Source organism: Megalobrama amblycephala, linkage group LG18, assembly GCF_018812025.1.
Source record: "Megalobrama amblycephala isolate DHTTF-2021 linkage group LG18, ASM1881202v1, whole genome shotgun sequence".
Taxonomy (NCBI): domain Eukaryota; kingdom Metazoa; phylum Chordata; class Actinopteri; order Cypriniformes; family Xenocyprididae; genus Megalobrama; species Megalobrama amblycephala.
The window spans coordinates 23,863,324-23,891,045 of NC_063061.1; the positions used below are offsets into that span (position 1 = coordinate 23,863,324).

The 27,722-nt window shown below is 36.5% G+C and overlaps 2 protein-coding genes across 3 annotated transcripts; both read left to right on the plus strand.

The window, feature by feature from the left end:
• The first annotated feature begins 792 nt into the window (after positions 1 to 792).
• ccdc80l2 (coiled-coil domain containing 80 like 2) lies at positions 793 to 7,330 on the plus strand. The gene is made up of 7 exons (XM_048165986.1): positions 793 to 3,346; positions 3,430 to 3,583; positions 5,640 to 5,773; positions 5,863 to 6,017; positions 6,099 to 6,202; positions 6,304 to 6,384; positions 6,485 to 7,330. Exons 1-7 carry the CDS (start codon positions 2,189 to 2,191, stop codon positions 6,796 to 6,798), a joined length of 2,100 nt encoding a protein of 699 aa, XP_048021943.1. The 5' UTR covers positions 793 to 2,188; the 3' UTR covers positions 6,799 to 7,330.
• Positions 7,331 to 7,475: 145 nt separating this feature from the next.
• Positions 7,476 to 25,277, plus strand: fybb (FYN binding protein b). 2 transcript variants are annotated; one of them, XM_048165984.1, is made up of 19 exons: positions 7,476 to 7,624; positions 12,251 to 13,181; positions 14,217 to 14,340; positions 14,453 to 14,502; positions 19,691 to 19,704; positions 19,790 to 19,836; positions 20,005 to 20,104; positions 20,249 to 20,408; positions 21,864 to 21,990; positions 22,250 to 22,269; positions 23,136 to 23,205; positions 23,326 to 23,421; positions 23,803 to 23,843; positions 23,932 to 23,992; positions 24,114 to 24,213; positions 24,309 to 24,462; positions 24,552 to 24,585; positions 24,673 to 24,701; positions 24,829 to 25,277. In XM_048165984.1, the coding sequence occupies exons 1-19, from the start codon at positions 7,622 to 7,624 to the stop codon at positions 24,849 to 24,851; spliced, it is 2,184 nt and encodes a 727-aa protein (XP_048021941.1). In that variant the 5' UTR covers positions 7,476 to 7,621; the 3' UTR covers positions 24,852 to 25,277. The 2 variants fall into 2 exon arrangements, with proteins under 2 accessions (XP_048021941.1, XP_048021942.1); XM_048165985.1 differs by lacking the exon at positions 23,326 to 23,421.
• The last annotated feature ends 2,445 nt before the right edge of the window (positions 25,278 to 27,722 follow it).

The window sequence follows — 27,722 nt, forward strand, 5'->3', positions numbered from 1 at the left end:
CTATGTTTACTGATGTCTTTATCTTGTATCTGTGTGTGTCGTACACACTTTGTTGTATGTGTGTGTTATTATTTTGTGTCTGCAATGCAGTTGTGAGTTGATATTTGAGTGTATGTTACTCTGTTTATCTGTAGAACAACGTATATGTTATGAATCTTACACGAAATTCATCTTCATCACAGTGTAAATGATGGTAATGGAAAAACGTGTATCATGCAACCTGTTTTTAGCTTTGCCTTATAGATAGCTCGTTAGCGAATCAAAAAATATATATTTTAAACTTTACCAATATCAATATGCTAGCTTGATAGTGAGTACTAAAATACATCTTGTTTGTTTATCTTCATAATTATAAAGTTATTTTTATTACATGTGATTCTGACATGATGTCACTACATGCCGTGCTCCTTCCTCTCCGCTCGTCTCAGGTAAATAATGCGTCTTCCAGCTCAGTGGTCGGAGTCACACGTTCATGCGTTTTGGGGGCGTGGCTTTGGAAGGAGCCCAGAAGGGAGGGGGTGGAGTGAATGGAAATAATGAGCTGTCTTTAAAACAGTCGTGAGAGGTCTACAGACACTCGATTTTTATACTTTCTTTTTCAGAGTACTTACATTTTAATTATGTATTGATATATAAATAAAGTTTAAACAAATTTTGAAAAAAAGTTTTTTATACATTTTTTTGCCTACCCTGCCTTTAATAGTGCTTTATAAATAAATTGAACATTAAACATGTTCTTATGGCAGATACGCATTTCCAGCAGGGGGCGGTAGTAGACAAGGACAATCCTTCAACACTAAATGCAACTGAAATAACAAAGATCTGAGAAATATTGAGAAAGATGCCCTAGAGGTTCTTGAGTTTTACTGCAATGTACACAGTGCAATTACGATTCGACATCTGTTCGAAGTACATCCATATGAAGCCCCTAAACCTCACAATTTCTGACCTGATGAAGTATGTTTTAGCCTATGAAAATTTCTTAGACCCTTAAAAAATAGACTAATTGATTAGTGAGTGAAACTCAAAGTAGAGGAATAATAATAATTAAAAAAAAAACAGTTGGCTAATAGTAGTAAACTGAAACAATTCAACAAGTAACACTGATATATGCTAAATATTTATTTAATTAAAAATCATGAACATAATTAAACAACTTTTGCATTAAAATACATCCTTTCCTTATGTTCTGTCAGCATTGGATGTTTTTTTTTTTTTTGCCTCTCATATGTTTCTGTTCAACTAAATCCGTTCGTGGAATGTCTGTGTACCATGACTGTTAACCATTTACTCTTCTCTCAGACTGCAACAGCCGCTTCTCACAATTCTTCTCACACCTGGAAAAGTTTTAGCTTTGCACTATATGACAAATTCATATTCAACGCATTAATTAAAACAATGCTTTCCCACCTTATTTATAGATCTTTTGTAATGTACTGTATATTATAATGTACATTTACATGAAAAAAAAGGTTAATTTAAGGAAGAACATATTTAACACATTCAATACCGTAACCTTATCTACATTTCTATCTAAAAATGTAAGTTTTACACTTTCAACCTTGATAACATCATGTGGGTTGGACATGCATTTCTCAATTCATGCTGATTAATAAGAAACAAATTTTAAAGTGTGTCATGGAAAGTTATTTGGAGAACAAAACAAGCATGTAGTTGTCTAAAAAAAGGCAATCTAAAAAAAAAAGTATAGATTTGAATGCTATTTAGTTTTACAGTTCTGGTACTAATCATAGGTTTGATGTCTGTTTTGCAGATGCATGGATTGCAAGTGAGCGGAGACAACAAAGACTGGTTTGCCTTTGTGAATAAATGAAAAATGATTCTTATTTAAACTAAATATAGAACACATATTAAAATTGTCCAGATATAATTTACAATAATAATTATTGTCCAGAAGAAATGGCTAAAGCAAATTAGGTGTTGACCACTAAGGTCAAGTCACATTAAAGTTGTAAAGGGGTTGGGTTTCAACCTGCCCTTCCATTCTTCTCCTAAAAAAGCTCATCCTCCATGCAGACAAAGTTTGCCTTGCATGCCACACAGCTCAAAGTTGCTTTGAAGTTTAGAAATTCCAGAAGTTTCCTGTAATAAGGTCAAACTCTAATGTGAACCAGAAGCTGCTTTTTCTCTCTCTGCCTCCTCACTCTGGAGAGTGTGAAGTCTTGATATGTCTCGTCTGTGGATTCTCCTGCTTCTGCTGGCAAACTGGATCAACAGCCCAGTGCTTTCTGCAAAAGCAGGCAAGAAAAAACACCAAGTGAAGAATCAAAGTGACTTTGCGACTCCCAAGGAGGACGTTGGGTCAGATGGGGCTCGCGAAAGTACACCAGAGTCTGACTTCTTGGCTGATTTTTCTGGGAAACACCGCCTGTGGGTGATCACCGCGCCGTCGCATGGTGACAACTATCTGCGTATGATGGAGAAACAGATTCAGGAGTCTGAGGGACTAAACTGTCGCTTGGCAGAAAGAGACACACTCGTCGTCACTATTATTCAGAATGCCATGATGGAAGGCAAAATCCAACGCACAACCTTGCAAGGAGAAGCAATTGTGGAGGCCATGGACTCTGAAATGGTGAGCAAACTTCTCCATTACCTTGAGGTGGAGGACCATACTTTCTCCATGTTGATTCTGAAGAAGAACATGAGGGTTAGCGAGAGATTTCCTTACCCGGTTCGTGTTGAGGCAATCCTTGAGGTCATCGATCAGCTGCCTGTACGAAAGTTGGAGAAGGTCGCCAGAAAGGGCTTACCAGTTAAATGCAAGATCACAAAGAAAAGGTTAGTGATGAAGAAACAGGGTTCCAACAAGCGTAGGACCTTCAGCCCACAGAGGCAATTGAATACCACGTCCATCCTCACTCAGAAGATACGTCTAGACAAAAAGGCAACATTAAGAAACAAAGTCCAAGATATATTGAGCGGACGTTCGCGATTCATCATCCGTAAAACGACGGGCGGCTCAGGCAATAGCAAACCATCAGCTAAAGCAGGTTCAAAATCTGGATCTAATGGAAAGCATGACGACCAAAAGAAAACTCCAGACAGTGACAGAAACAGAAAGCCAGTAACAGAAGTGAAAAAAACTCCAGAAGCAGATAAAACGCATGCAAGTACAAAATCTAATTTTGACACCCTCAATGAAAATTTCAAAGGAGAACAAACCGTTGATCATTCAACCTCTAAAAACAAAGGCAAAGGAAAGGATGGCAAGAAGAAAAAGGGAAAAGGAGGGAGGAGGAAGTCGCAACGAGAAGCAGATGATAAGGAAAAGGCAGCTCTTAAAGAATTCATGCAAAACCTCAAAGGGAGAAGAAGACTTCTTGTAAGTTCTTGATTGAAAATCCATACATATTTGCAGCTCACAATGGAAGGGTGGAACTGACTGAGTTTTTTTTTGTGATGCAGGTGATTTCATCCCCAAGTGATGTCTCAAGTCAGTATATCAAACAGAGAGATGATAATGAGCTATGTAGCTGTGAGTTTTCCCAAAGAAAGGTCTCAGTGCTGTCCATCATGGGTTCAGAACGTAGTCCTACGCTACACATCCAACACTACCAAGGTAATTCAACTGTGTAAACCCTGACATTACCAAACGGCTAGTGAAAATGTTTATGAAGATAGATTATACAGATTTGTACAGAAGAGTCATTCGTTTGAAAAATGAAGCAGACTTGTTATGGTTACTGTACGTTTTTGATTCACTAAAAAGAAGAAAGTCATTTGTTTCAGGAATCAGGCTACACGTTTTCACGTTTACATGTTTTTCATTCACTTTTAACAATCGGTTCATTTGTTTGCGAATTGAATCGCACTTGTCACACTGTATGTTTTTGATTCACTTAAAGTGGTGGTTTATTATGATTTCACTTTTTTTAACTTAAGTTAGTGTGTAATGTTGCTGTTAGAGCATAAACAACATCTGCAAAGTTACAATGCTCAAAGTTCAATGCAAAGGGAGATTTTCTTTTAAAGAATTCTCTGTTCAAGGACTACAACAAACGTCTGGTAGGGACTGCAATGAGCTTCTTCCCGGGTTAGTGACATCACTAATTCTAAAATTTACATAAACCCCGGCCCCGATAACACAACAAAGGGGGGTGAGGCCATGTTAGGCTGCTTTAGAGAAGAGGAAGAGTTGCTGTAGTAGAGTGTTGTTACCATGCCGTCATTTTACGCCGGACTGCTTCACAAACGAGGGTCAATTAAACGCTGGTTTTGCACAAAAGATTAACATGACGGCACATGCTAGTCAATGAGTTGAATCAACTCCACAGCAACTAAATAAATTTATTCACGAACCATTCAGAAACGTCCAGTTGCATTCTATAATTTGTAACTTCTTCCTGAGTCTCTCCATCAATGTCCGACTCCGGTTTGAACAATATAAGGCTGAACATGTTACTGACAATAATCATTTTGGCTGTGTGAGATTCTCCAGCTTTGTTGTTGAGCAACCAAAGCGCGAGCTGTTAAAGCTCCGCCCTCTTCTGGAAAGCGGCCGGTAGCGGCAACTCATTTGCATTTGAAGGAACACACACAAATATACCACACATAATTATGACTTTAGAAGTGGAAATTATCAAATTTCTGATAGCACTTAAAGGGTTAGTTCACCCAAAAATGAAAATTCTGTCATTTATTACTCACCCTCATGTTGTTCCACACCCATAAGACCTTCGTTCATCTTCAGAACACAAATTAAGATATTTTAGTTGAAATCCGATGGCTCAGTGAGGCCTGCATAGGGAGCAATGACACTTCCTCTCCCAAGATCCATAAAGGTACTAAAAACGTATATAAATCGGCTCATGTGAGTACAGTGGTTCAGTATTAATATTATAAAGCGACGAGAATATTTTTGGTGCACCAAAAAAACAAAATAACGACTTATTTAGTGATGGCTGATTTCAAAACACTGCTTCATGAAGCATCGGAGCACAAATGAATCAGTGTGTCGAATCATGATTCAGATCGCGTGTCAAACTGCCAACGGCTGAAATCACGTGACTTTGGCGCTCCGAACAGCAGATTCGATACACTGATTCATCTGTGCTTTGAAGCTTCATGAAGTAGTGTTTTGAAATCGGCCATCACTAAATAAGTCGTTTTTTTTTTTTTTTTTTTGGTGCACCAAAAATATTCTCGTCGCTTTATAATATTAATATTGAACCACTGTACTCACATGAACCGATTTAAATATGTTTTTAGTACCTTTATGGATCTTGGGAGAGGAAATGTCATTGCTGGCTATGGAGGCCTCACTGAGCCATTGGATTTCAACTAAAATAACTTAATTTGTGTTCCGAAGATTAACGAAGGTCTTACGGGTGTGGAACGGCATGAGGGTAAGTAATAAATGACAGAATTTTCATTTTTGGGTGAACTAACCCTTTAAAGGCAGCATTAGTTCAGCAGAATGCAGTGAAGCATGCCTGACACTGAACAGCACTGTATGTTTTCACGCACTTAGGCCTATTGAAATAAGTGTTTAAAATTGATTATAGGATCAGTAATGATCATTCAAATGAAGACCGCGATTAATAAGAAAATTTGTCTTGCGGTTACTGAGACACACTTTTGTCAGAAATGTATGCTCAATGCTCTTTTTGAAACAGACTCTGAGCCACTACAAGCATCCTTGCCAGAAAAGTTCAGAAACCCCGAGTTAATCAGCGAGATCCGCAGAGAATATGGGCTGGACTCCAAAAACTTCTCAATGGTGTTGACTGACTATGACCTGAGGCCAAACGTAAGAACACTTTATTTTCTTCTAATTCACACTTCACAGTGACTTTGAATGACTACTGAATCAAAGGCATACATCTTGTGCTTTTTTAGCTCAACAGGGTTTTCAGCAAGCCAACAGCTCCTTCTGATTTACTGGATTACATTGACGGCTTTCCTTCACGTCAATCTGAGAAGGAAGAGGAGCGAAAAGCTCCATCACCCTGCTCTAAAGACGAAACAAACAATCAGGAGAACTCGCTTCTGAGGTAAACACCATGAGTTTCATCCTGTTTTGAATGATGATTACTAATCTTTCTAATTACTCTGATTATCATATGAATTTTTAGGTTTATGTCCAAACGAAGACTTCTAATCATCTCAGCACCTACTGTAGATGACTACTCATTCCATCAGCAGCTTCAGGCACTCAATGGACAGGAGTGTCCAATGGGTAAGCATCATGTTTTCTGAGCTATAATCTGGATATTTCTTTTAAAATGACTGATTCCCTATATGCTTTGCAACCTATTAAAATTTAATCCACATGGACAGGTATCCGTCATTTTGCCTTGTTGAAGATTGTGGGTACTGGATCGACAGCTTCAGGAACAGTGGAGTTTTTTCCATTGAATGGTGAGATCATAAAACTCTTTCTCATTTAATGCAAGTAATACCCAAAGATTTAATATTAAATATTATGAAATGAGGATGGAATATTGATCATGCCCTACAGGAAAAAGTCAACCTGAGAAAGAGACACTCTCGCAGGATGTGGTGGAGGGTCTCAGAAATCAGTTAAAGATAAATAGGGACTACTTCAGCATGCTGGTGGTGGGTAAGGACGGAGACGTAAAGGCCTGGTTCCCATCTCCAATGTGGTCTTTGGGAAGCATCTACGACCTTGTGGACTCTATGGAATTGCGTCAACAGGAACAGAAACTGCAGCAAACACTTGGAATTCACTGTCCAGATGAGAATACTGGTACTTACCATGGTTACACAGAAGAGACAGAGGACAGCTACTTGTACCACAGATCTGAGGACTAAAAGTCATCCAAACAAAGACATTAGACATGCAAATAATGGACACGGCATGCAATTGTACATTTGTCATCCCCATATCATGCGATGCAAAAGTTTACCTCTATAATAAACAGGTCTTGGATGAAATTCATACACATTCATCTTACCTGTTGTTGCCGTGTACTGTAAAATTTCACTTCCTGGCACCTGGTTGCACATGCTACTATGCTTAGTATAGCTTTTTTTCTCTTTTTTTTTTAAAGCTTCTGATATTAAATGATATTTTTCTAAGCTGGAGAAAATGTCTTTATGAGTTTACTATTCAAAAGTTTGAGGTTGGTAAGATTTTTTTGGCAAGAAGTTTCTTACGCTCACCAAGGCTGCATTTGTTTGATTAAAAATACAGTAAAACAGCAATATTGTGTGAAATATTTTTAGTTTTCTATTTTAATATATTCAAAATGTACTGTGATTGTGTTGTAAAATCACTAACATATACTAAAAAGATAATAAAAAAAATAATAAATGAATATTGCTCCTGTCAACAAAGACTAATAAGCTTTAGTGTACTTAGTTCTTATAGTATTTAATCATGCACAGCAGGGAAGCATGTGAGTAAAGAAAGAGCAATTGTCCAGTGTGGGATAGGCAAATAGATTTGATGAGGAGAGTGATAGGGCTTCCTGTGATGACAGTGCAGCAGACTACCAGCAGATAGGGGAAGTAGCCAGGAGTGGGCAGGCATTTACAGTCACAAATAAACTGAAGCAGAAACAGAAGCACGTTCATTTGTCTGGACGTGAGCTACCAGTCCATACGAAGGATCTTTTTTTTTGGCTCTACCACAATGGTGAGTGTTCTTTCATGGTTTCATCGCTAAATTGTCATATTGTAATGGTCGGCATGTAACTTTATGACAGTTTTTATAGAAATTAGTTCAAAGAAAATGATTATATAAAATCAGAAGGTGAACTTGTGATGGTGCAGGAGTTTTTCTGTGCATAAATTGTTTCTTCTAGCACACTATGTTAGTATCATATAGTTTGTCTACATATTAACTCGTTATGTTACTTTTTACCTTAAATATTTCTATTGGTTATGTATGTGCATGCACTTTCCATTTTCATAGGCCGTTTGTTCGGCATCAGTAAAAGATAAGACGCAAAAAAAAACTAAACTAAATTGCTATGAAATGAAATTTAGGGGATTTTATCATGTATTTTTGCGTAAAAAAAAAAAATTGTGTAATGTTTGGCCAGTTTTTGCTTCACCAACACAACTTAGTTCCTCTTTGTCTAAAAAGAAACACTCGAGTTCTTGAGAATTCATCTGACATCTGGTTTTGTAGCTATATGTACCTTACCGCCAATTAACCGCTCTTTTAATCCATAGACAAACTGTGTCACAAACCGGTTTATATTTATATCTGGTTCTGCTCTTTGTGGCCACAGCAACCCATTCTGTTTCAGTTTAATAATACCACATTATCAGTGTGAAACTATGGCAGGACACCTGTTTCAGATTGCATCACAGTCACATTGTGGGATCTCCCAAATCACCTTCTCATGGTCATCTAAGGTTCATCATAACCATCTGAGAAATACACACAGAGACCTTCCATTGGTTCTTAAAGCACGTGTTAACGCACGCAAGGTCTAATATTCAAAACACATCATCCATCTAAAGAACGGAACTGTGGACTTTTTGTGTGGCTGCTTTGCATGTGGGGAGCCTTCAACAGTTCAGCTGTTGTTATAGCAATGACCATAAATAAATAAAAATGTATTCTGTATATATCTTTGTAGCTATCAGGACTCATTTTTGAAAGCATAAAAACTGAAAGCTGGAATAACATGAGAAGACATCTCGTCTCTGCTTATGTTCCATTTGAGGTTATTTGTTATTATGATATTAATTGCTATTTGAATAAAGAGAAAAACAGTTTAACTATTACAAAATAAACAATATATCACAATTCAAAATTGCCCCGAGCAATATTATTATTACAGTGCACTTTTAAAACTGTTATATACAAAAATACACTTATTTTGACACGTATGAATTGCATTTACTTCCGACTCTGGGTCTTTACTTCATTTGAGCACAGCTGATTTTTTCATGAGAGCTGTTTGATGTTAGTTGCACTATACCTGAGGCCATGTCTAAGATTACACAGACATGCTCTTTGTGTGATCTCACTGCATTAGATAACAAACGTTCAATTCAAGTGGAATGTGTCAAGGTTTTTTGGTGTAAGTGTTCTCCTAAGAGAGTAAATAGAGGCGTAGTTCATCACATTCAACTATCAACTTGTTCAGACTAGAACTAGAAAGTTAGAAGTCACATTTTAACATGCAAAATTGCACAGCGTAAGAAATGAACCAGAAATTATATATTTTAGGCCTATCTGGTCTCCAGCAGATAGTATACTGGTGTCTCTAACAAGCTCAACCAGCAAAATAATCAGAAACGCTATAATAATAATAATAATAATGAAAAATAATAATTACACTACACTGCAAATGAATATGGGCAAAAGAATAGTAAAATTATAAAATAAATATCATCATAAAACAACATTAAAAAATAAATGATAAATAGCATAATAATTTACAATATTAAAATATACAAACAAATTCACTCTCACACAAAACTACAAACCCTGGAGCTTTCAAAGCTGAATTATTATTAGCTAAGTTGTCAACCTGGCCAGAGTTCACCAAACACGAACTTCCCATTGTTCCACTTTCTCATTCACGCGAACGTTTTGTTGTTTTACTCTTTGAAACCTAACAAATTAGTGTGTGCTATGTCTCTTTCAAATAAATGCAACCTCATCATTGTAAAAATGTTAAAAATATAAAATGCAAAAACCTGATAATTGGTTAAGTGTAACTTACCTTACCATAAACCAACGGCAACCATAAATGGTAAACTTTGCGTTAAAACTATTCCGTATAATTTAGTGAAAAACAGTAAAAGACATTCCCAGAAATCTCTGCATGGCATATCACACATGATTATTTTTCATTAAATAGTTTTGTGGTTTATTTTTGTTATAGTAATGTACATTAGGATGTTCTGCGTTACATTTTCTGTTACTTAGTCAATTTTTATTGCATTATTTAATTTACAATCATGTGCAGGGGTCCTATTGAGGTTTTAACTTTTCTGGGGCGTGATGATGGGGGGGGGTATGGAGGTGGCTGTACACGAGTATTGACCATGTTTTATGGGCCGACATCTTATGAGTGGTTTTCTACTGAAAAATATACAGGCATCTTGAAATACCAGAAACATTTTTTTTTTTTTTTACCGTAAATTTTTCAGGATTTTTCGACACATACAAAGACGTGGCCTAAAATGTCCATATAAAGTACTGTATGTGGTTTAAAAAATGTCTGTGTTGCTGTTGTTTGTCAAGAGCGTACTGATATTGTAATTGGTTGGCCAATGTCAGTTCCTGTGTCTAACAGTTTCTCTTTTTTGCTCGGTGAGTCAACAGCACAGTGTGTACCTCTGGGTCAGGCCAGTCACATTAGAAACTTGTCCAGAGCTTATCAGCTCTTCCTGGTGAGAGGTCTGTCCTGATTCAAACGCTTGTTACAAAGGCTGCATCACACACGTCACCCAGTCTCTCATGTACACCATTGTATTGCTAGACACGTTAACACAAAATGCTAGAGCATCATTTTTCTGTCAAAACAAAGAGGTGTAGTCCACAGCTTTGAGGTATCCGGGTAAAACAGCTCATTTACACATTAAGGATACATCAGGAACACATAAATGACATTTTTTCCAGAAAGACATTTGCATCCAATTGCGCAAGATTTGAATGACGGGGAACTGACAAACTGGCTTTACAAAGCTAATGCTATGTCACGGTTATATTTACCTCAAGTTAAAGTAGTTCATTTCAAAGTGACTTTTGTGCATCTATCACAAAATCTACCTTTTCTATTTATTCTTCAGTATATGAGTATTGTAGTAGTGAGCGTCACGACTTCCTGCTAGTTTGGTATGAAAAATGCTCTCAGTTCCTGTGTGATCTCAGACACTTTCAGGTTTAGTGCAGCTGACTACAAACAGCTCTGATGGAAAAATCAACTGTGCTAAATTGTAATGAAGACCACAAATCAAAGGTAAAGATGTTTTTATAGGTATTTTAATTTGCATTGTCACTTAAGGTATTGAGAATTAATCTGATATGTTTTTGAAAAGAACACTTTTATGGACAGCTCAACACAACAAAAGCAGCTGTTTTAGATTACAAGATAAGAAAAGATAAGAAAAAAATACACTTGATATACACATTAAAGTAGGACAGGCATTAAAAGTATGTGAGTTTTAATATTTTATTCTGCTTTGATATATAAATGGAAATTTTATATTGTATTGTTTTTTTAGTTTGTACATAATTAATTTACCCTGAAAGAGTTTTATCAAACAGCATTGCAGTCTAGTTTTGGTCAAACCAAGAAATATGCATGACAAAATATAATTTTTTGGTCCAGGAAAGGGGCCTTGCCTATCACTCAACGCTCACTGTGGTACACTTTGCACTACTTTTTTGTTGCATTTTGCTCTACAAACAATAATTATCATAGAGCTAGCATGCCATGGTCATGGGTTTAATTCCCAGGAAATGCATGAACTAAAAAAATTCTTACTGTAACGCAAGTCGCTTTGGATAAAAGTGTCATAAAATGCATGAATTTAATGTAATGTAAACTACTAATCACACACAGATAAAGGCTTAAAGGGTTAGTTCACCCAAAAATTAAAATTCTGTCATTAAGTACTCACCTTCATGCCATTCCACCTTCGTTCATCTTCGGAACACAAATTAAGATATTTTTGATTAAATCTGAGGGTATCTGATCTGCGCATAGGCAGCAAAGTCATTCACCTTTTGACGTCCAGAAAGGTAGTTAAGAAAATAGTCAATTATTAACTACAATCATTAACTACTACTTATTAATTACAGTGGTTCAACCTTAATGTTATGAAGTGACGCGAATACTTTTTGTGTGCAAAAACTAAACAAAAATTATGACTCTATTCAACAATTTGATCCATTGTCATACGTAGTGAACTCAGTGCAGGCTTCCTTGTTTATGTCTGAACACCAACTCAGTAGAATGAACCATTTCTATCTACATACAACGCGGGACCCCTTATATGTTAAGCTGCCAATTTGCACCGGCATGTTTCTACAGTAGCCCTAAACGGACAAACTGGTCTACAGAGCGCATTTGCTTGACTGGCTACTCTCTGCTGTCTCAGACGATGACATCTTTGTCCTGTGTTGGCACCTTAGCTTCTCTATATTTGCAGTTTGCAAGAATTCGCTAGATGCCACTAAAATGAACACACTGCACCTTAAAATAAAATGACAAGGACAAATATGGATGTGTACACTCTGCCTAGGTTTGTCTCTGTTCCTTAAACTTTGACTTTCAATCTATGCTTGCAGGACAACAAGTCGGACGTAAAAGCCATTATGGCTCGTTTCCAAGCAGGAGGTGCATCTATGGAAGGGACTCCAGCTGTTCGTCCAAAACCACCTGTCCAGCCCACCTTGTCTTCAGGTCCAGCGGTGCCTGCTAAGAAGCCTGTTCTCGAAACTAGCCTCTCTGGTGGAGCTACCACTACCTCAACTGCCCCCAAACCAAACTATTTAAAGAACACAGTCAACACAGCTAGAAGCGCTCCAGACATGCATGATCCTCCGAAGCATAAAGCTTTCGGGACTAGGTTTGAAAACACACAAGAGAACAACAAAGTCAACTTTAAAGTACCCGTTAAACCTAAACCACCAGACTTGTGCCACGATTCTGAGACTTCAAAGGTCCCAATCCCAAAGGTACCTCTACAGAAGCCTCCTTCAAGCATTATGGCGAATGATTCAAAGGTGACGAGTTCAAAGCCACCCCCTTGGGTCAAAGACATCCCAAAATCTGAAGACAATAGCTCTAGTTCTAATCCTACCCCTCCAAAAATGCCATTAGCACCCAAACCGAAAAGCACTATGGCGTTATTACGCCAGCAGCCGGAGGAAAGTAGCACTATGGAGTCTGTTGCAAGACCTTCCCCAGTATCTCAAATGAAACCATCAAGTTTCCGTATTAAAAATAGCTTCAACAAACCAGAGGAAGGTGTTAAAGAGAGTGCAAAAGTACCAAGTGCTAATGAGTCAGTCTCAAAGCCCGTAGCACCTCATAAACCCAACTTTCCAAAAAAACCATCTGGACCTCCTGTACAAACAGTGAACGATGACCCTTCAGCCCCCAAGAAGAAACCTTTAACCAATAGCTATGCCCTGGGCAGTGCCCCTGCCAAACCCAACAGACCGCCCAATGTCAACCTTGAGAAGTTCAAGAAGGGATCAGAGGTTGTACCAGACAGTGAGTACTGCCCATCTGGCACAAACTGCACACACTTTCTGAGGTAACAAAACAATAGGCAATAAGTATTTCACCAGTCATATCAAAGCCACAAAGACTTTGTATGCAAAGCTACCACTACTCATAAGCACAGAAGAGTAGACTTTGGGCCAAAGTGGTTTCCGTGGTTTTACTTGTGACTGATCTGCTTTCCTCTGAGAACGTTAACAAGTATGCAGAGTAAAACATACACCATAAACCAATAAAAATGAGAAACTGTGTAGATGCATATCTTAGTCAGTAATTTATGTCCAAATGAGGAACATCACATGACTATATCGAAAGGTTAGATACTGCTGATTTCTGCACTTTGACACAATGCAACATACTTGTTTTTGCTCTTCAGTACACTATTACAGCACAGCATGTGAATCGGCATCAGAGGTGCCATTGTGAAAGAAACATTCAGGTGCATCTTGTATCAGAGACCAATATCAACATTTTGGAAATTCAAGATTTCCTGCATGCCCTGAGCTAGCTTCCTTATTTGAGTTTCTCTTTTCACTTGAGAGCTGAAGTCAGTAAAAAAAAAAATAGGGAAGCTAATTTAAAATGGGAACATAGTTTTAGAGATAGCTTTCATTTTTTACTTGTGATAATGGTGAGATCCTGTATATAAACAGGTTTTGCTCTTGAGTACCAGATGAAAAGATTGAACTTCACCCTCTGTGGGGGTGGTTGTTGTAGTGTTAGTTCTTCACTTTTTTTCTTTTAAAAAGCTGTCAGACAGATTGTCAGTCATGTTTTAAAGGGATAGTTTTCACAAAAATGAAAATGCATTTGTCCTGTCACTCCAAACCAGTATGACTTTCTTCTGTGGAACACCAAAGCAGACATTTTTAAGTGTTTCAGCTTATTTTGTCCATACAATGTAAGTCAGTGAACTGTTTGAGTTCTGCAAAGTCAGGCTGAGTAAATCATGACAGAACTGATATTTTGGGTAAACTGTTCATTTAAAAGATAAAAGCTGGTCATAAGGTTAACTATTTCTTGCAGTTCCTGGACCAAAGAATGTAGCTCCCCCTCCTCCACCCGCCTCTCACCCCAGTAGTCAAGCACCTCCACCACTGCCCTCTCAACCCTTCCCTCCCAGCCTGCCCCCACGACATCCAGGACCTTTGTGAGTACCACAGAAATGCTACTATTAGTCCTGTGATTGAATTATTCAGGTAATGACAATTTCTTTAACATCTGAATGTGATGATAATTAACAACCTTATTTTTATCTACAGAATTCAAGATGAGAATTATGACGACGTGGAGAGCTTGAGAGAGTCATCTGGTAAGACCTACCTTTACATTATTGAATAGGAATGATTTTAGAGCCAATACCTAGTTTGTGTGTGTTATATATTAGGGCTGCTCCCTAATAGTCGACAAACCGCTAGGCTTAGTCGACCAAAATTTTATTAGTCACTTAGTCGCATAAAAAAAATCCACATGAAGTGGCAAAGTCACTGTGACGGACAGGTCATTATTAATAGCTGGTCGTAATTAGGCTACAGTACATCGGACAGGACATCCAAACCCTCGCCTATCATTCATCGACCTCAGATATGGCTTCTCACATGAAACGTGTAGTAGCTACTTTACATGGGCACTCACTCTAACATTAACAGAAAAATGTGGGCTATTCATTGTTATTGTGCGCTTACAATGACAACAAAATGTAAACTTGCCTCACATACATGAAAAATATATCTAGCCTATAGAAAACGAAATGTCTACTTTTATATGAACCAATTCAAATAGAAAACAAATAATCTCAGGTTATGTAATCCATGTGAAACATACATATAGGCACTGTGGAGATGGCGAGTTAGCATCGCCGACATCGTCACTGCAGATGAAAATACAGAAAATTGTAGTTTATCAATTAATTTTTAAAATGTTAAAGCAGTCTCCTTGCTGTTTTTCACCTGCATTCATAATCCTTCTGCCGGTGCACTGTGGCAAACTTTATTATTAAAGGTGCCCTAGAATTAAAAATTGAATTGAAAAAGTGATACTACTCACTTTGTAAAGATCCATTTTGAGGGTTATATTAGCTGTGTAAACTTTGTTTATGCACTGTTTAAGGCAAGCGCGAGCTCCGTAGGCGGAGAGCACGAGCAATTAAAGGGCCAGCAGCCCTGAATCGGTGCATTTCTAATGATGCCCCAAAATAGGCAGTTAAAAAAATTTATTTAAAAAAATCTATGGGGTATTTTGAGCTGAAACTTCACAGACACATTCAGGGGACACCTTAGACTTATATTACATCTTGTAAAAAAACATTCGATGGCACCTTTAAATAAATTTCCTGTGAAATAAATGCGACCTCTGGAGCTGCATACATCATCAAGAATGTCATATTTAAAGGGTCATGAAACCCCCCGTTTTACCCTGGTCATTCACACCTCAAAGCTCAAAAAACTTTGTAAAAATGGGCGTGTAAAGCTCTGAAAAAGTGGGAGTGTAGAGGGGGAGAAGAGGGGAGAGAACAACCAATGAAGCACAGACATAGAACACACTCATTATACAGAATAATGAATATTAATATATGAGCACGGAGAAAATGACAACAAACTCCCAAGCACAAGGGAGAAATGTGAAAGAATATTTAATAGGGCTAATAATAAGCTACTTTGATTATGTTTACGAGCACTGCAGTCTCAAAATCAGTCTTTTGTCTATTAGAATAATCGTCGTGTTCAGATAGACTACACCACTGTATCAGTGTCCAGTTTGCACATATAATTCATTTGAAGAAGACTTGATGAAATATGTGTGCATTAATAATGCTGGTTAATGTTTGGTGCAGGAGAATGTGTGAAATAAAAACTTTAAACACAGATACTTTATTCTGTATGAGCTATGTGCCACGTGGCTAGTGCTATTAAACTCATTGCGGAGCTCCGCGCTGAACTCGAGCATATGCGCGCTCCGCGTGTATATCATAATAGCAATCGTATTTTTCATGTGTTCGTATTCAAACTCCAGTTCTGACCGCATCGCTAGCAAAATACAAACACCACATGTGCTGCTGTGCTGAAGGAAACAGCCTACGGCTCGCGTGTTTGAACGCAGCTAGAGCAGGCAGAGGTGAATGAGCCGCACTTTTGTGACATTTGAATTCTCCGCTGTTCGCGTGAGATCGCATTACATATTTTCCATTTGTGCTGGTAGGTTTCAGCAAAACAATCCACATGCACACAAACCTCTGCGCTGGTCGCGTCGCAGGAAAACACATTGTGTTGTAGCACTGAGGAAACGAACACCAACGATGTCTCTGAATGACAAGAGACAGAGGCGAAAGAAGTGATACTTCCTCATGCATAATACCGCAATTATAATCTTATGCATACTACAGTGCAGTGATTGGATTAAATGAGCTTTATGTCATGAATATATGTCGAGAATCGCTCAAAACGGTCTACTTCAGCATGTTCGACCATGCCCACACTTGGGCCGAAAGTACACGATGACGTCAGATTTTGTGACGTTGCTCCGACTCAGCTTTTCAAACCGGAAGACAGAAATCGCTCTGAAAAATGCAAAAATAAAAATTTTTCACTTATGAATAACATTAATGAGTACCTTTAGTGTTTTCAATGATGTGCAGCCTATACATATCTGTTTACATCTCAAAAAAAGTGTTTTTTCATGACCCTTTAAGAAAAGTAACCATAATAAAATTAACTGATATTCATAGCAAGGTGTAAAATACTGTAATTTCTTCTTACGTTGCAATCTAACTGTTATTTTTCTTAAATGAGACTGCCTCGATTATGTATGCAGCCTTCAAAGGGTGCAGCCCCTGAATTGGGACACAGCCATTGTTGAGAAATCTCTGGGCTTCCGTAACCCGAATGAAGCGCTTTGATGGGCGTGTTCTTGCTCTTGCTCTGAGTGATGTGTGTGCGCACATTTATCAGTGAGAAGTGCCTATACAAGGAATTCCGCTCTCTTGTGACGTCATACAGGCCATACTTGAAAAAAACTCTCTGAAACCCGGTCCAAAACCAGAAGTAGTGTATTTGGCACAGAAATACTCTGTCATACGTCCAACTCGTATTTTGAAACTTTGGCCATGTTTAGTATGAGAATACAACTCTTTAACAGTGTGAATAAGCCAGAATGCATGAAATAGCACTACATCCCCCCTTTAAGTTTGCTTGTTACATGTTTATTTACCCACTTGATTAATTGATTACTAATATTTATTTAATAATTTACTTAATTTTATTATCACAGGAAATTTATTTAATAATTTGCTTAATTTTATTATCACAGGAAATGACGCATTCAAAATGTGAATCATTGCCCATCATTTTGCGAGCAACTGGTGATAAAGAAAAATGCCAGTTCGCAATATTGAAAATAGTTCCATTTTAAAGGTGCCCTAGAATCAAAAATGTAGTTTACCTCGGCATAGTTGAATAACAAGAGTTCAGTACATGGAAAAGACATACGTTGAGTTTCAAACACCATTGTTTCCTCCTTCTTATATAAATCTCATTTGTTTAAAAGAGCTCCAGAAAATAGGCGAATCTCAACATAACACAGACTGTTACGTAACAGTCAGGATCATTAATATTTACGCCCCCAATATTTGCATATGCCAGCCCATGTTCAAGGCACTACACAAGGGCAGGCAGTATTAATGTCTGGATCTGTGCACAGCTGAATCATCAGACTAGGTAAGCAAGCAAGAACAATAGCGAAAAATGGCAAATGGAGCAATAATAACTGACATGATCCATGATATCATGATATTTTTAGTGATATTTGTCAATTGTCTTTCTAAATGTTTCGTTAGCATGTTCCTAATGTACTGTTAAATGTGGTTAAAGTTACCATCGTTTCTTACTGTATTCACAGAGACAAGAGAGCCGTCGCTATTTTCATTTTTAAACACTTGCAGTCTGTATAATTCATAAACACAACTTCATTCTCTCCAACAGTGTAGCATTAGTCTGTTAGCCACAGAGCATATAGCCTCAAACTCTGTATAACTGCACTTATAGTCGAGAGCTCGGGAAGGCAGGGAGCAAGAGATTTAAAGGGGCCACAGCCTGAATCGGTTCATAGTTAATGATGCCCCAAAATAGGCAGTTAAAAAAATTAATTAAAAAAAAATCTATGGGGTATTTTGAGCTGAAACTTCACAGACACATTCAGGGGACACCTTAGACTTATATTACATCTTTTGAAAAGACGTTCTACGGCACCTTTAAACCACAAAGACGAGCCAGTGGATATCACACAAGCAAGTTATGCCAGTGAAGAAGTTTCAAACGGCAGTCAATTATTTACTACAGAAAATAAAAGTAAAAACTGACCAAGCTTTTGGCATCTGATGCTGCATTAATGGTGCATATTCTCTTAAGAGACATTGAGAGACAAATCTAATTTATTTTCTTAATATTTCTCTTGTGGTCCATAGTGAATCGAGAAGTATTTCGTGTTAAACAAGTTGTTTTTTGAAATTAGGAGTAAGCTAATCTAACTAATCGTTTATTATCCTCGCAGCACGTCAGTTATCCGCTATGAAATTATTGCCAAATCCACATGAATGGCCTGTTCACTTTTTAGTACTGCAATGTCCGAGAGTCTCTCCTGTCTCATGGTGTTTCTCATGTATGTTTTCAGTCGGAGAAAACAATAAAAATTTATTTTACATGATGCAGTGTTCATCGGCACAGCAAAGAATAATTTAAAGAGGTTGCCAAAGTTTACTAGACTGTGGAGTAGCTTTGACTCTCTGAACAGTGAGTTTTTCTTGCCTTTGCGCTGAACGGGCCATTCATGTGGATTTGGATCTTGCTCATGACACGCGCTGTCTGTGCGCAACACTGTCCGTGTGACTGAATTTTCATCACTAAGAGGGTCAGCGGATGTCTGCACACCACATCCGCGTGCAGCCCAATTTTTGTGACCAAGCGGACAGTGTGCAAGTGTATGTGTATATATATATATATATATATATATATATATATATATATATATATATATATATATATATATAAAAATCACTTGCACATGCACTGTCGTACACGCACTGTATACACACACAATTCATACTGTATATACACAGTCACATATTTTTATGAATGCTTTTTAAAGTAGTCTCTTGTGCTCACAAAGGCTGCATTCATTTGTTCATTTGTTAATTTTTGCCTAAAAAAAGTAAAGTTTTCTATTTTAATATATTTACAAATGTTATTTATCCCTATATACATTTCTTCTTATTATCAATATTGAAAACAGTTATGCTGCTTAATATTTTTGTGAAAACCCTGATACTTTTTTCAGGATTTTTTTGATAAACAGAAAGTTCTTAACATTTGAAACTGCATTTGAAACAGAACATTTTTGTAACATTATAAATGTTTTGTACTGTCAAGTTTGATCAATTTAATGCATCCTTGCTCAATAAAAGTATTTATATATCTTTTACAATATCTTTTAACATTTACTCACTACAGGCCAGAAAAATGAGGTAAGAATCTTAGTGAAGGCATACAGATACTTGGATGGTACACTGAAAGTTTGTGGCGCAGCGTCTCATGTTTTACTTCTTTTAGGGAAGCGGAAGTGATGGTGAGATATATGAGGATCTTGATGATAGTCGGTAAGATGTTTTATGCTCTATTGCTGACAGTGACCTTAGCCACCTGGAACAGAATAAAATAGTAAAACAAATGGCTGCTTTGGCAATAATTAAATGATTCATTTCATGTTTTGTAGTGTTTACTTGTGTTTTGCACTAATAAATGGTTTATGGTCTGCTATACCACAGGTCTGCTGCAGAGAGTCCACCTCAAAAGAAACAAGAAAAAGAACTTAAAAATCAGAAAGACCGTGAGAAAAAAGAGAAAGATGCAATTAAGAAGTTTAAAGTAAGCTGGATTTAAAACACAAAAGAAAAACAAACAAATCAAAGCATATCTTTAAAATGTAATACCAACCAGTTATTGAGCTTTACTCTACTGGATCGTGACAGGATTATAAAGAATGTTTTGTCTGGTTTGTTCTTTCCACAGATAACACCACCCCTGCAAGTTATTCATCAGGTAAAAGCTAAAGCTGACTGCAAGGGTGGGAAACATGACCTCTGCATAAAGAAGGGCGAGTCGGTTGATATTATTCGAATCACTGACAACCCAGAGGGCAAATGGCTGGGCCGGAGTCAAGACGGATCATGTAAGAGTTCACACTATAAAAAGTTTGATGATGTGAACTGGTCAATGATCACCCCCCTTACGGAACAAAAATATATGGAAATATACTGCAAAATATAATGCGACATATTACACAATACATTTCCATATATGGGAAACTAGTGCTTATATTTTTCAATATACTGCAATATATGCATTGACCATGTATGGCTATATATTGATACATATAAAATATGTATAAATGAAGACAAAAATAGCATTACATTCATCAAGTTTTATCCTTTATAGTGTATATATATTGCACACACATGTTCCCATATAAATGTGAATGTATTGTACACACATATATATCCACACATTCATGGAATGAGTAACAATCAGTGGTTACAACAGACTTCTAGTTCCCAGCATGCTTTGCTTCTGACTGTTAAAGGAAAGTAAATGTTAAAATTAAGTGCTATTTCATGTGTTTTGCTCAATATTGATATAGGAGGAGATCTGTTAGTGTTTAAAGTTGTATTATTTTGGAATTTAAAAGGTTTTCTGGTATGTGTGAGTTTTTGGGGTTACCACTGTGCTGAAGAGTAGAGCCTGTGGTTAGGTTTATGATTGGCTGAACTCCATTAAGACTATAATAACTTTATATAAAAAGTAACGGCTGTACACGCTATAGCACAGTGGTAGAAATGTTAGTACATGCAGGTGTGCTTTTGTTAACTAACTTGAAAATATAAAACATTTAAAATGTAAATTATTATAAATTATAATAAATGTGTTACATGATATATTTTAACATATATGTGTTTATACTGCATGAGTAAATCTATCTGCAATATATTATGCATGCAGTACCATATCTGATCACATATAAATCTATATATTATGAAGTATGTTACTGAATATAAAATTGCATACATTATGATATATTAGTAAATATATTATCACATATTTTTCAATATATGAAAAGCAATTCCTTATGTATTATTCAATATATTGCAATATATGCACAGACCATATATGTATATATAATGATACATATAAAAAAAAATATATTGCAATCAAAACCAAAAAAGGCACTATATTTTTACATATATTACCAAAACATTTTCCCATATGAATCTAAATACATTATGGTGGATATTTATAAATATAATATTGCATATATTTTGGGATATATAAACACATATATTATATATTCATGTTCAATATATTGTAATATATTGAAAGCGGCAATCATTTGTATATTTTGCAATATATTACATGAATATATAATATAGTGTATAATATATGTATCATCAATATATTATTCAATGTATTCAAATATATAATATATTGGAAAATAAAAAGGGAAAATAATATATTACAATAAATCACAATATATTTTAAGAAATATATTGGTAAATATATTTTCCTTTCATAAGGGCCCACATGAGCACTTTGACAAAACTTGACTGAAACTTATTTCTCTATATTTCAGTTGGCTATGTTAAAACAGAAATGGTTGAGATCGACTTTAGCGTCTTGAAGAATCAAGGCATGTCTTTACCTCTTAACTTGGAAAATGAGGAGGTGTACGATGATGTGGAATCTATGGATAATCAAGGGTAAGAATCTGTAATATTTACAAACAAAAGTTTTTAACACATTTACATCCATTCACAGATTTTCCCTAATAATTAATAATAGAAAGAAGTGAAAAGGCAGATTTGATCTGGACCTGGGCATTTACTGGATGCAACATTAAACATCTCTCCAGTTAGTCCAGTCTTGGAACAGTCAAGAAAATTTAATTAGAACTTGCACAGCAAATACTGCTGTTCTCATTTATATTATGCAAATTTATATTTCTCTTTCATATTTCAGGAATATGAATGGGCAGCGGGGTAAGTGTTAATATAACTAATCTTTTTTTCTGACTAACTGACTGTAAGGTCTAAGTTTACTACTTTAATTATTAACTGTAACTGTAACTGAGCAAAAATTAAAATTCTGTCATTAATTACTCACTCTGTCACCAATAAAGATCTAAGATAAAGATCTAAGAGCTTCATGTCCATCCACTGACAGCTATGCAACCGACACTTCGACACTTCAAAAAGTTCATAAAAAGATTGTAAAACTAATCCGCATGAATTGAGCGGTTTAGTCCAAATTTTCTGAAGAAACACAATCACTTCATATGATGAACGGATATAATTTAGGCTTTTACTCACATATAAACAATGATCAGTGAACATAAACAGAAGATCAACCGTACTTGCTTTGACGTGCGAGAACAAACCTTGTTGGTTCTTGCAGAAGCTCAAACGTGCTGCAACACACGAGACTGATCCTCACTGGTTCTCACACGTCAAGCGAACTTGCTTGAGCTTCCGTTTACCACATCTGATGTGTGAGCTGATGAATGTGAATGTTTATGTGTGAATAAAAGCCTAAATTAAATCGGTTCTTCATATAAAGTGATCATGTCTCTTCAATTTGGACTAAACCGCTCAATTCATATGGATTAGTTTTTACGATCTCTTTTTTAAGCGTCAAAGTGTCAGTTCCAAAGCTGTCAACGGAGGGACAGAAAGCTGTCAGATTTCATCAAAAAGATCTTTGTGTGTGTTTCAAAGATGAACGGGTTTGGAACGACATGAGGGTGAGTAATTAATGACAGAATTTTCATTTTTGGGTGAACTATCTCTTTCAGTTTGAGAGGTGCTTAAACAGATACTTAAACAAGTCTGCCCTCTGCTGTTTATAGTTGTTTTACCTCCACCACCAGATGATGATGTGTATGACGATATACCCGATTCCAATATTAATCCAATCAGGTAAGAGCAAACAATATATAATAAAATACAATATAATATAATATATGTTTCCATACTTTGTTTATATGTGTGGACCTGTATTCCTGTACTCACCCACATTACATTCCTCTGAAACCATAGCACTGGAGATCCCAGGTCTCTCTTAAAAAAGCGCCACTTCTTGGAGATGCTCAAAAGTTCGGTTGAACGGAGAAAAAGCCAAATGCACAATAATGAGTAATTTTTATATTAGTAAGATGGAATCAATCAGTGTTACTTTTCTGAATTTTAAATTCTTACCAATCAAAACTGCATATGCAGTTGCATCCATTTGCTCTAACAAACTGATTAAATGTTCCTTTCACAATCAATCCAATCTGTGCCAAAATGCCAAATACCACCTTCAAGGAAATTCTTCTGAGCCTCCTATTAATGCTTTTCTAATATTTTCTAACCATAACGTTACTGGATGTGGATGATTCACTAATGCTGTGTCCTATTCCCAAGACTTCCCTTGATTTTGCTTTTAACTACAGAAAACTTTATTAACTCCAAACTAAGTCTGTTAATTGGTTTTTGCCGATAAAATGATGAAATATGTATATCCTTCTTTTTCAGCATTCCTCCACCTCCACAATTTACACCTGAAGGAAATAAAGGTAAAAATCTTTTTTGTCCTATATAGCGCTTTCAAAGTAACTGTGAAACCAACTCTGTCTTTTGTCTTCAAATATCTTTACATTACAGATATTTCCCAAGACATATACGATGATGTTGATTCATTCCCTCCCGCTCCATCACCTTGCAGGTAAATGGTGCTTTGCCATTAATGTTATAAAACAATATGATGCAATATACAGAATTAAACTCTTAAAACGTATATTAGCATATTTCATTTGTTCTGTCTTGATGATAATGATATTTTGCAGCATTCCTCCAATGAAATCTAAGGCGACCAAAGTGCATGAGGACCCAAAAAAGCAAAAGAAGTTTGAGAAAGAAGAAAAGGAATTCAGAAAGAAGTTTAAGGTGCATTTAAGATAACTTTGACAAAATGCAGAGTTCACATACAGTGCTTTCTTCATTGAATTTATAAGCAAACAATTTGGTATTTACTTTACCAGTACGATGGTGAGATTCAGGTACTTCATCAAGCAACAATTGCCACCAGTAAGAAGGGCAGTGGGAAAGACCTGGCTGTACAGGCTGGGGAGACTGTGGACGTCATCAACAAATCTGACCCGGACAAATTCATCTGTAGGAACAAGGAGGGCAAATGTAAGTGACATCATTTGTGACTCCAAATGAGACTTAATCTACAGCAAGAGAAGTAATGGTAATAATGACATGGTAAAATTTACTTTCAGTTGGATATGTCTCAGCTAACAACATCCAACCAGAGTAAGTTATGTTTTCTCAAAGTTTTTTTGTAATAGCATTGTCAATGTGTGAATATGCAAAACTAAAATTTTACATTTGTTTATATAGTGAGGAGGTCTATGATGACATTGGAGATGGTACGTAGTGAATAAATGCACCTTAACATTACATGAAAATATAAAAATGCAGTTCTTCTACTGCAGATGTGATGTATTATAAAAGAGAGAAAATCATTCACATCTTTAAAAAAACATGTCTTTGCAGACTGTATCTATGACAACGACTGAAGATCTCACACCATCATCATCTCATCTTCTGGTGCAGCTCATTATTTCTGGCCCTATTTTTGTCTTCTTGATTGTTGATGTTGAGTGTATTTATTATAAAGACACAAGCTGGAGTTCACTTAATCTGTTGAAATAAACAGCCTAGTACCATCATGATATCATAGTTACCTTGCCTGAGTGAAAATAAATGGCTTCTTGTCCAGATTGGCCACCAAAAAGAGCCAGTTCTCCAGAGACTTTCACATTCTTTTTCCTGTCATGAGTTCTAAGACACATTAATAATTCATCACTGTAATTATGTTGCTGAGTGAAAGGCAGTATTTTGTAACTGGTCTTAATTTGCTCATTTACTTGCGTTTTTTTGTAAATATTACACAGCAAAAGACTGAACTGCTAATAAATGTATACATTTGCTTAACTTTTAAATTCAACATGTTAATTGCATTAAATTATTACATCTATGTTCGCATGACTTATAGAACAGAAAAACATGACTCAAAACTGTACTTTCATTGTTTTGTTTTTTTAATTCTTTACCTTCAAATGTCGCTCCATGCCAGGTCTCCACAACAAAACCTACCCAAATGCTAATCATAACTAGCCCAATCACGGCCAAATCTCATTCCAGGGGTGGTTGGCGGTCGCTAGTGGTCGAGGGATTCTCTAGCCTGGCTACCTCTACAAACTCACTCAATTTCAAAGTAGTTCTAATGAGCTTGATAAAAGGAACCTTCCACCCCTGACTTGCTTTCTCTTCTAAAATTCATACAGAATACCAGAAATTTACTGATTGGTGCAACAAGCCAGCCTCATCTCAAGGACATTTTAATGCAAATTACAATAGAGTGCCTCAGGGATGATGCATTTTTGTAGGCAAAACCTGGAAGCGAGTTAGCATTTTAGGACTTCCGGTTCCAACGCCGTCAAGTCTATGGGTTTTTTGAATGGGTTTTTGCTAAATCGCCTGAAATAAGGTCTGTGGTTAACATAGACTCTAAATACTTTCATGTTTTGATCTATGACATACATAAAACACACCAGTTATAACCCACATGTGATTTTTTAAAACTTTTACTGCGTCTTAAAATCGGCGGTTGCTAACAAGTTGCTAAAAGGGACTACTTCCTTTGGCGGGGACTTTAGATGTCATCACTAAAAACGGGACATTTGGACAGCATTTCTCATGAGAAAGTGGATAAGTATTCATAACAGCACAGATCATAATCAGCGAGCATGTTTTTAAATAAAGTTGTTTTCTAAATAAAGTTTGAGGAAGCTTGGTGGTGGTGACGTTGATCCGCAACCATGGTGTGCTGTAGTTCGTTTATAGCCTACTGTTAGCCTTTTATATCTGACGACTTTATTTAGGCTTCAAAATCTATAAATGTTGTGTTAACTTGTAAAGATTATCTTGATAGACAAAACGTGTAAGTGTCATAACCCTTTGTAAAACACAGAGCAGAAAAGTCTATGGGAAAAATGCATAGGCTTTCAATCGAGGGAACCCGTGCGCCGCTAACTTCTGGGTTGGCCTACAAAAACACGTCTTCCCTGGGGTACTCTATAGACAGCACCAGGTTAGGCTACTGTCACTTTAAACCCTAATGCAATCTAAACTACACTCTGGAGAATGTACTAGTGGCAATGCCAACCGCTGTAAAACAAGAAAGAAAAAGAAAACCAAATGACCTAAAAACCCTATCCCTAATCAAAGACTAAAGGGACTTTGGTATCAACTCGCTGACAAAGAGCAATAAAGCGCAGTTGGTATCGGTGTACCGATACTGCGTAAAAGCTGTATGAACCGTTTCAAATATTTCAGTATAGATATGCATCGAAAAATACATATGTTTGACACTGGCAAGACAACACTATTAAGAAGCTTTAAAAGATTTGGGGCTTTTGGAAAAACATTCAGGGCTGGAGGAGCCCCAGAAGTGAAACCTTTAAATACATCATACCACTGCAGCTTTTAACATTATGGTTTATGAATAAAATAATAGGAAAGGCTACGTTTTCTTAAATGGATAGTTCACCCAAGAAAAATGAAAATAATGTAATTTATTATTACTCACCCTTGTGTCGTTCCACACCCGTAAGACCTTCGTTCATCTTTGGAACACAAATTAAGATATTTTTGATTAAATCCCATTGAAACTCTCAAGATCCATAAAGGTACTAAAAACATATTTGAAACAGTTCATGTGAGTTCAGTTGTTCTACCTTAATATTATAAAGCGACACGAATACTTTTTGTGCGCCAAAAAAACAAAATAACGACTTTTCACAAATATAGCGATGGCCCGAGTTCAAAACACTGCTTCGTAGCTTTACGAATCGAATCAGTGAATCGGAGCGCCAAAGTCACGTGATTTCAGCAGTTTAGCCGTTTGACAGGAGATCCGAATCACTAATTCGAAACAAAAGAAGCTTCATGAAGCAGTGTTTTGAAATCGGCCCATCACTATTGTTGAAAAGTCATTATTTCGTTTTTTGTCTCACAAAAAGTATTCTTGTCGCTTTATAATATTAAGGTCGAACCACTGAACTCACATAATCTTTAAATCTTATTTCTTGAGTGTAGCAGAATTAAATGGATGTAAAATTATCATGTCACATATGACACATTTTATTTAATGAACGTACGTTTAGCCTTTAAAGACTTAAGATTCCAGCATCAATATTTGAACCATGTTTTACAATAATTTTTTTTTTACAGTAACAGTAATTTATTAATTTATGTCAGGAGTGCACATCATGCTGAATCTAACTGATATTTACATTGACATAAAAAGAGAACACATACCTATTCAGTTGCACCTGCTTCCATTTATTTACGATCACAACAATGCACAAAACAACTCCATTAAG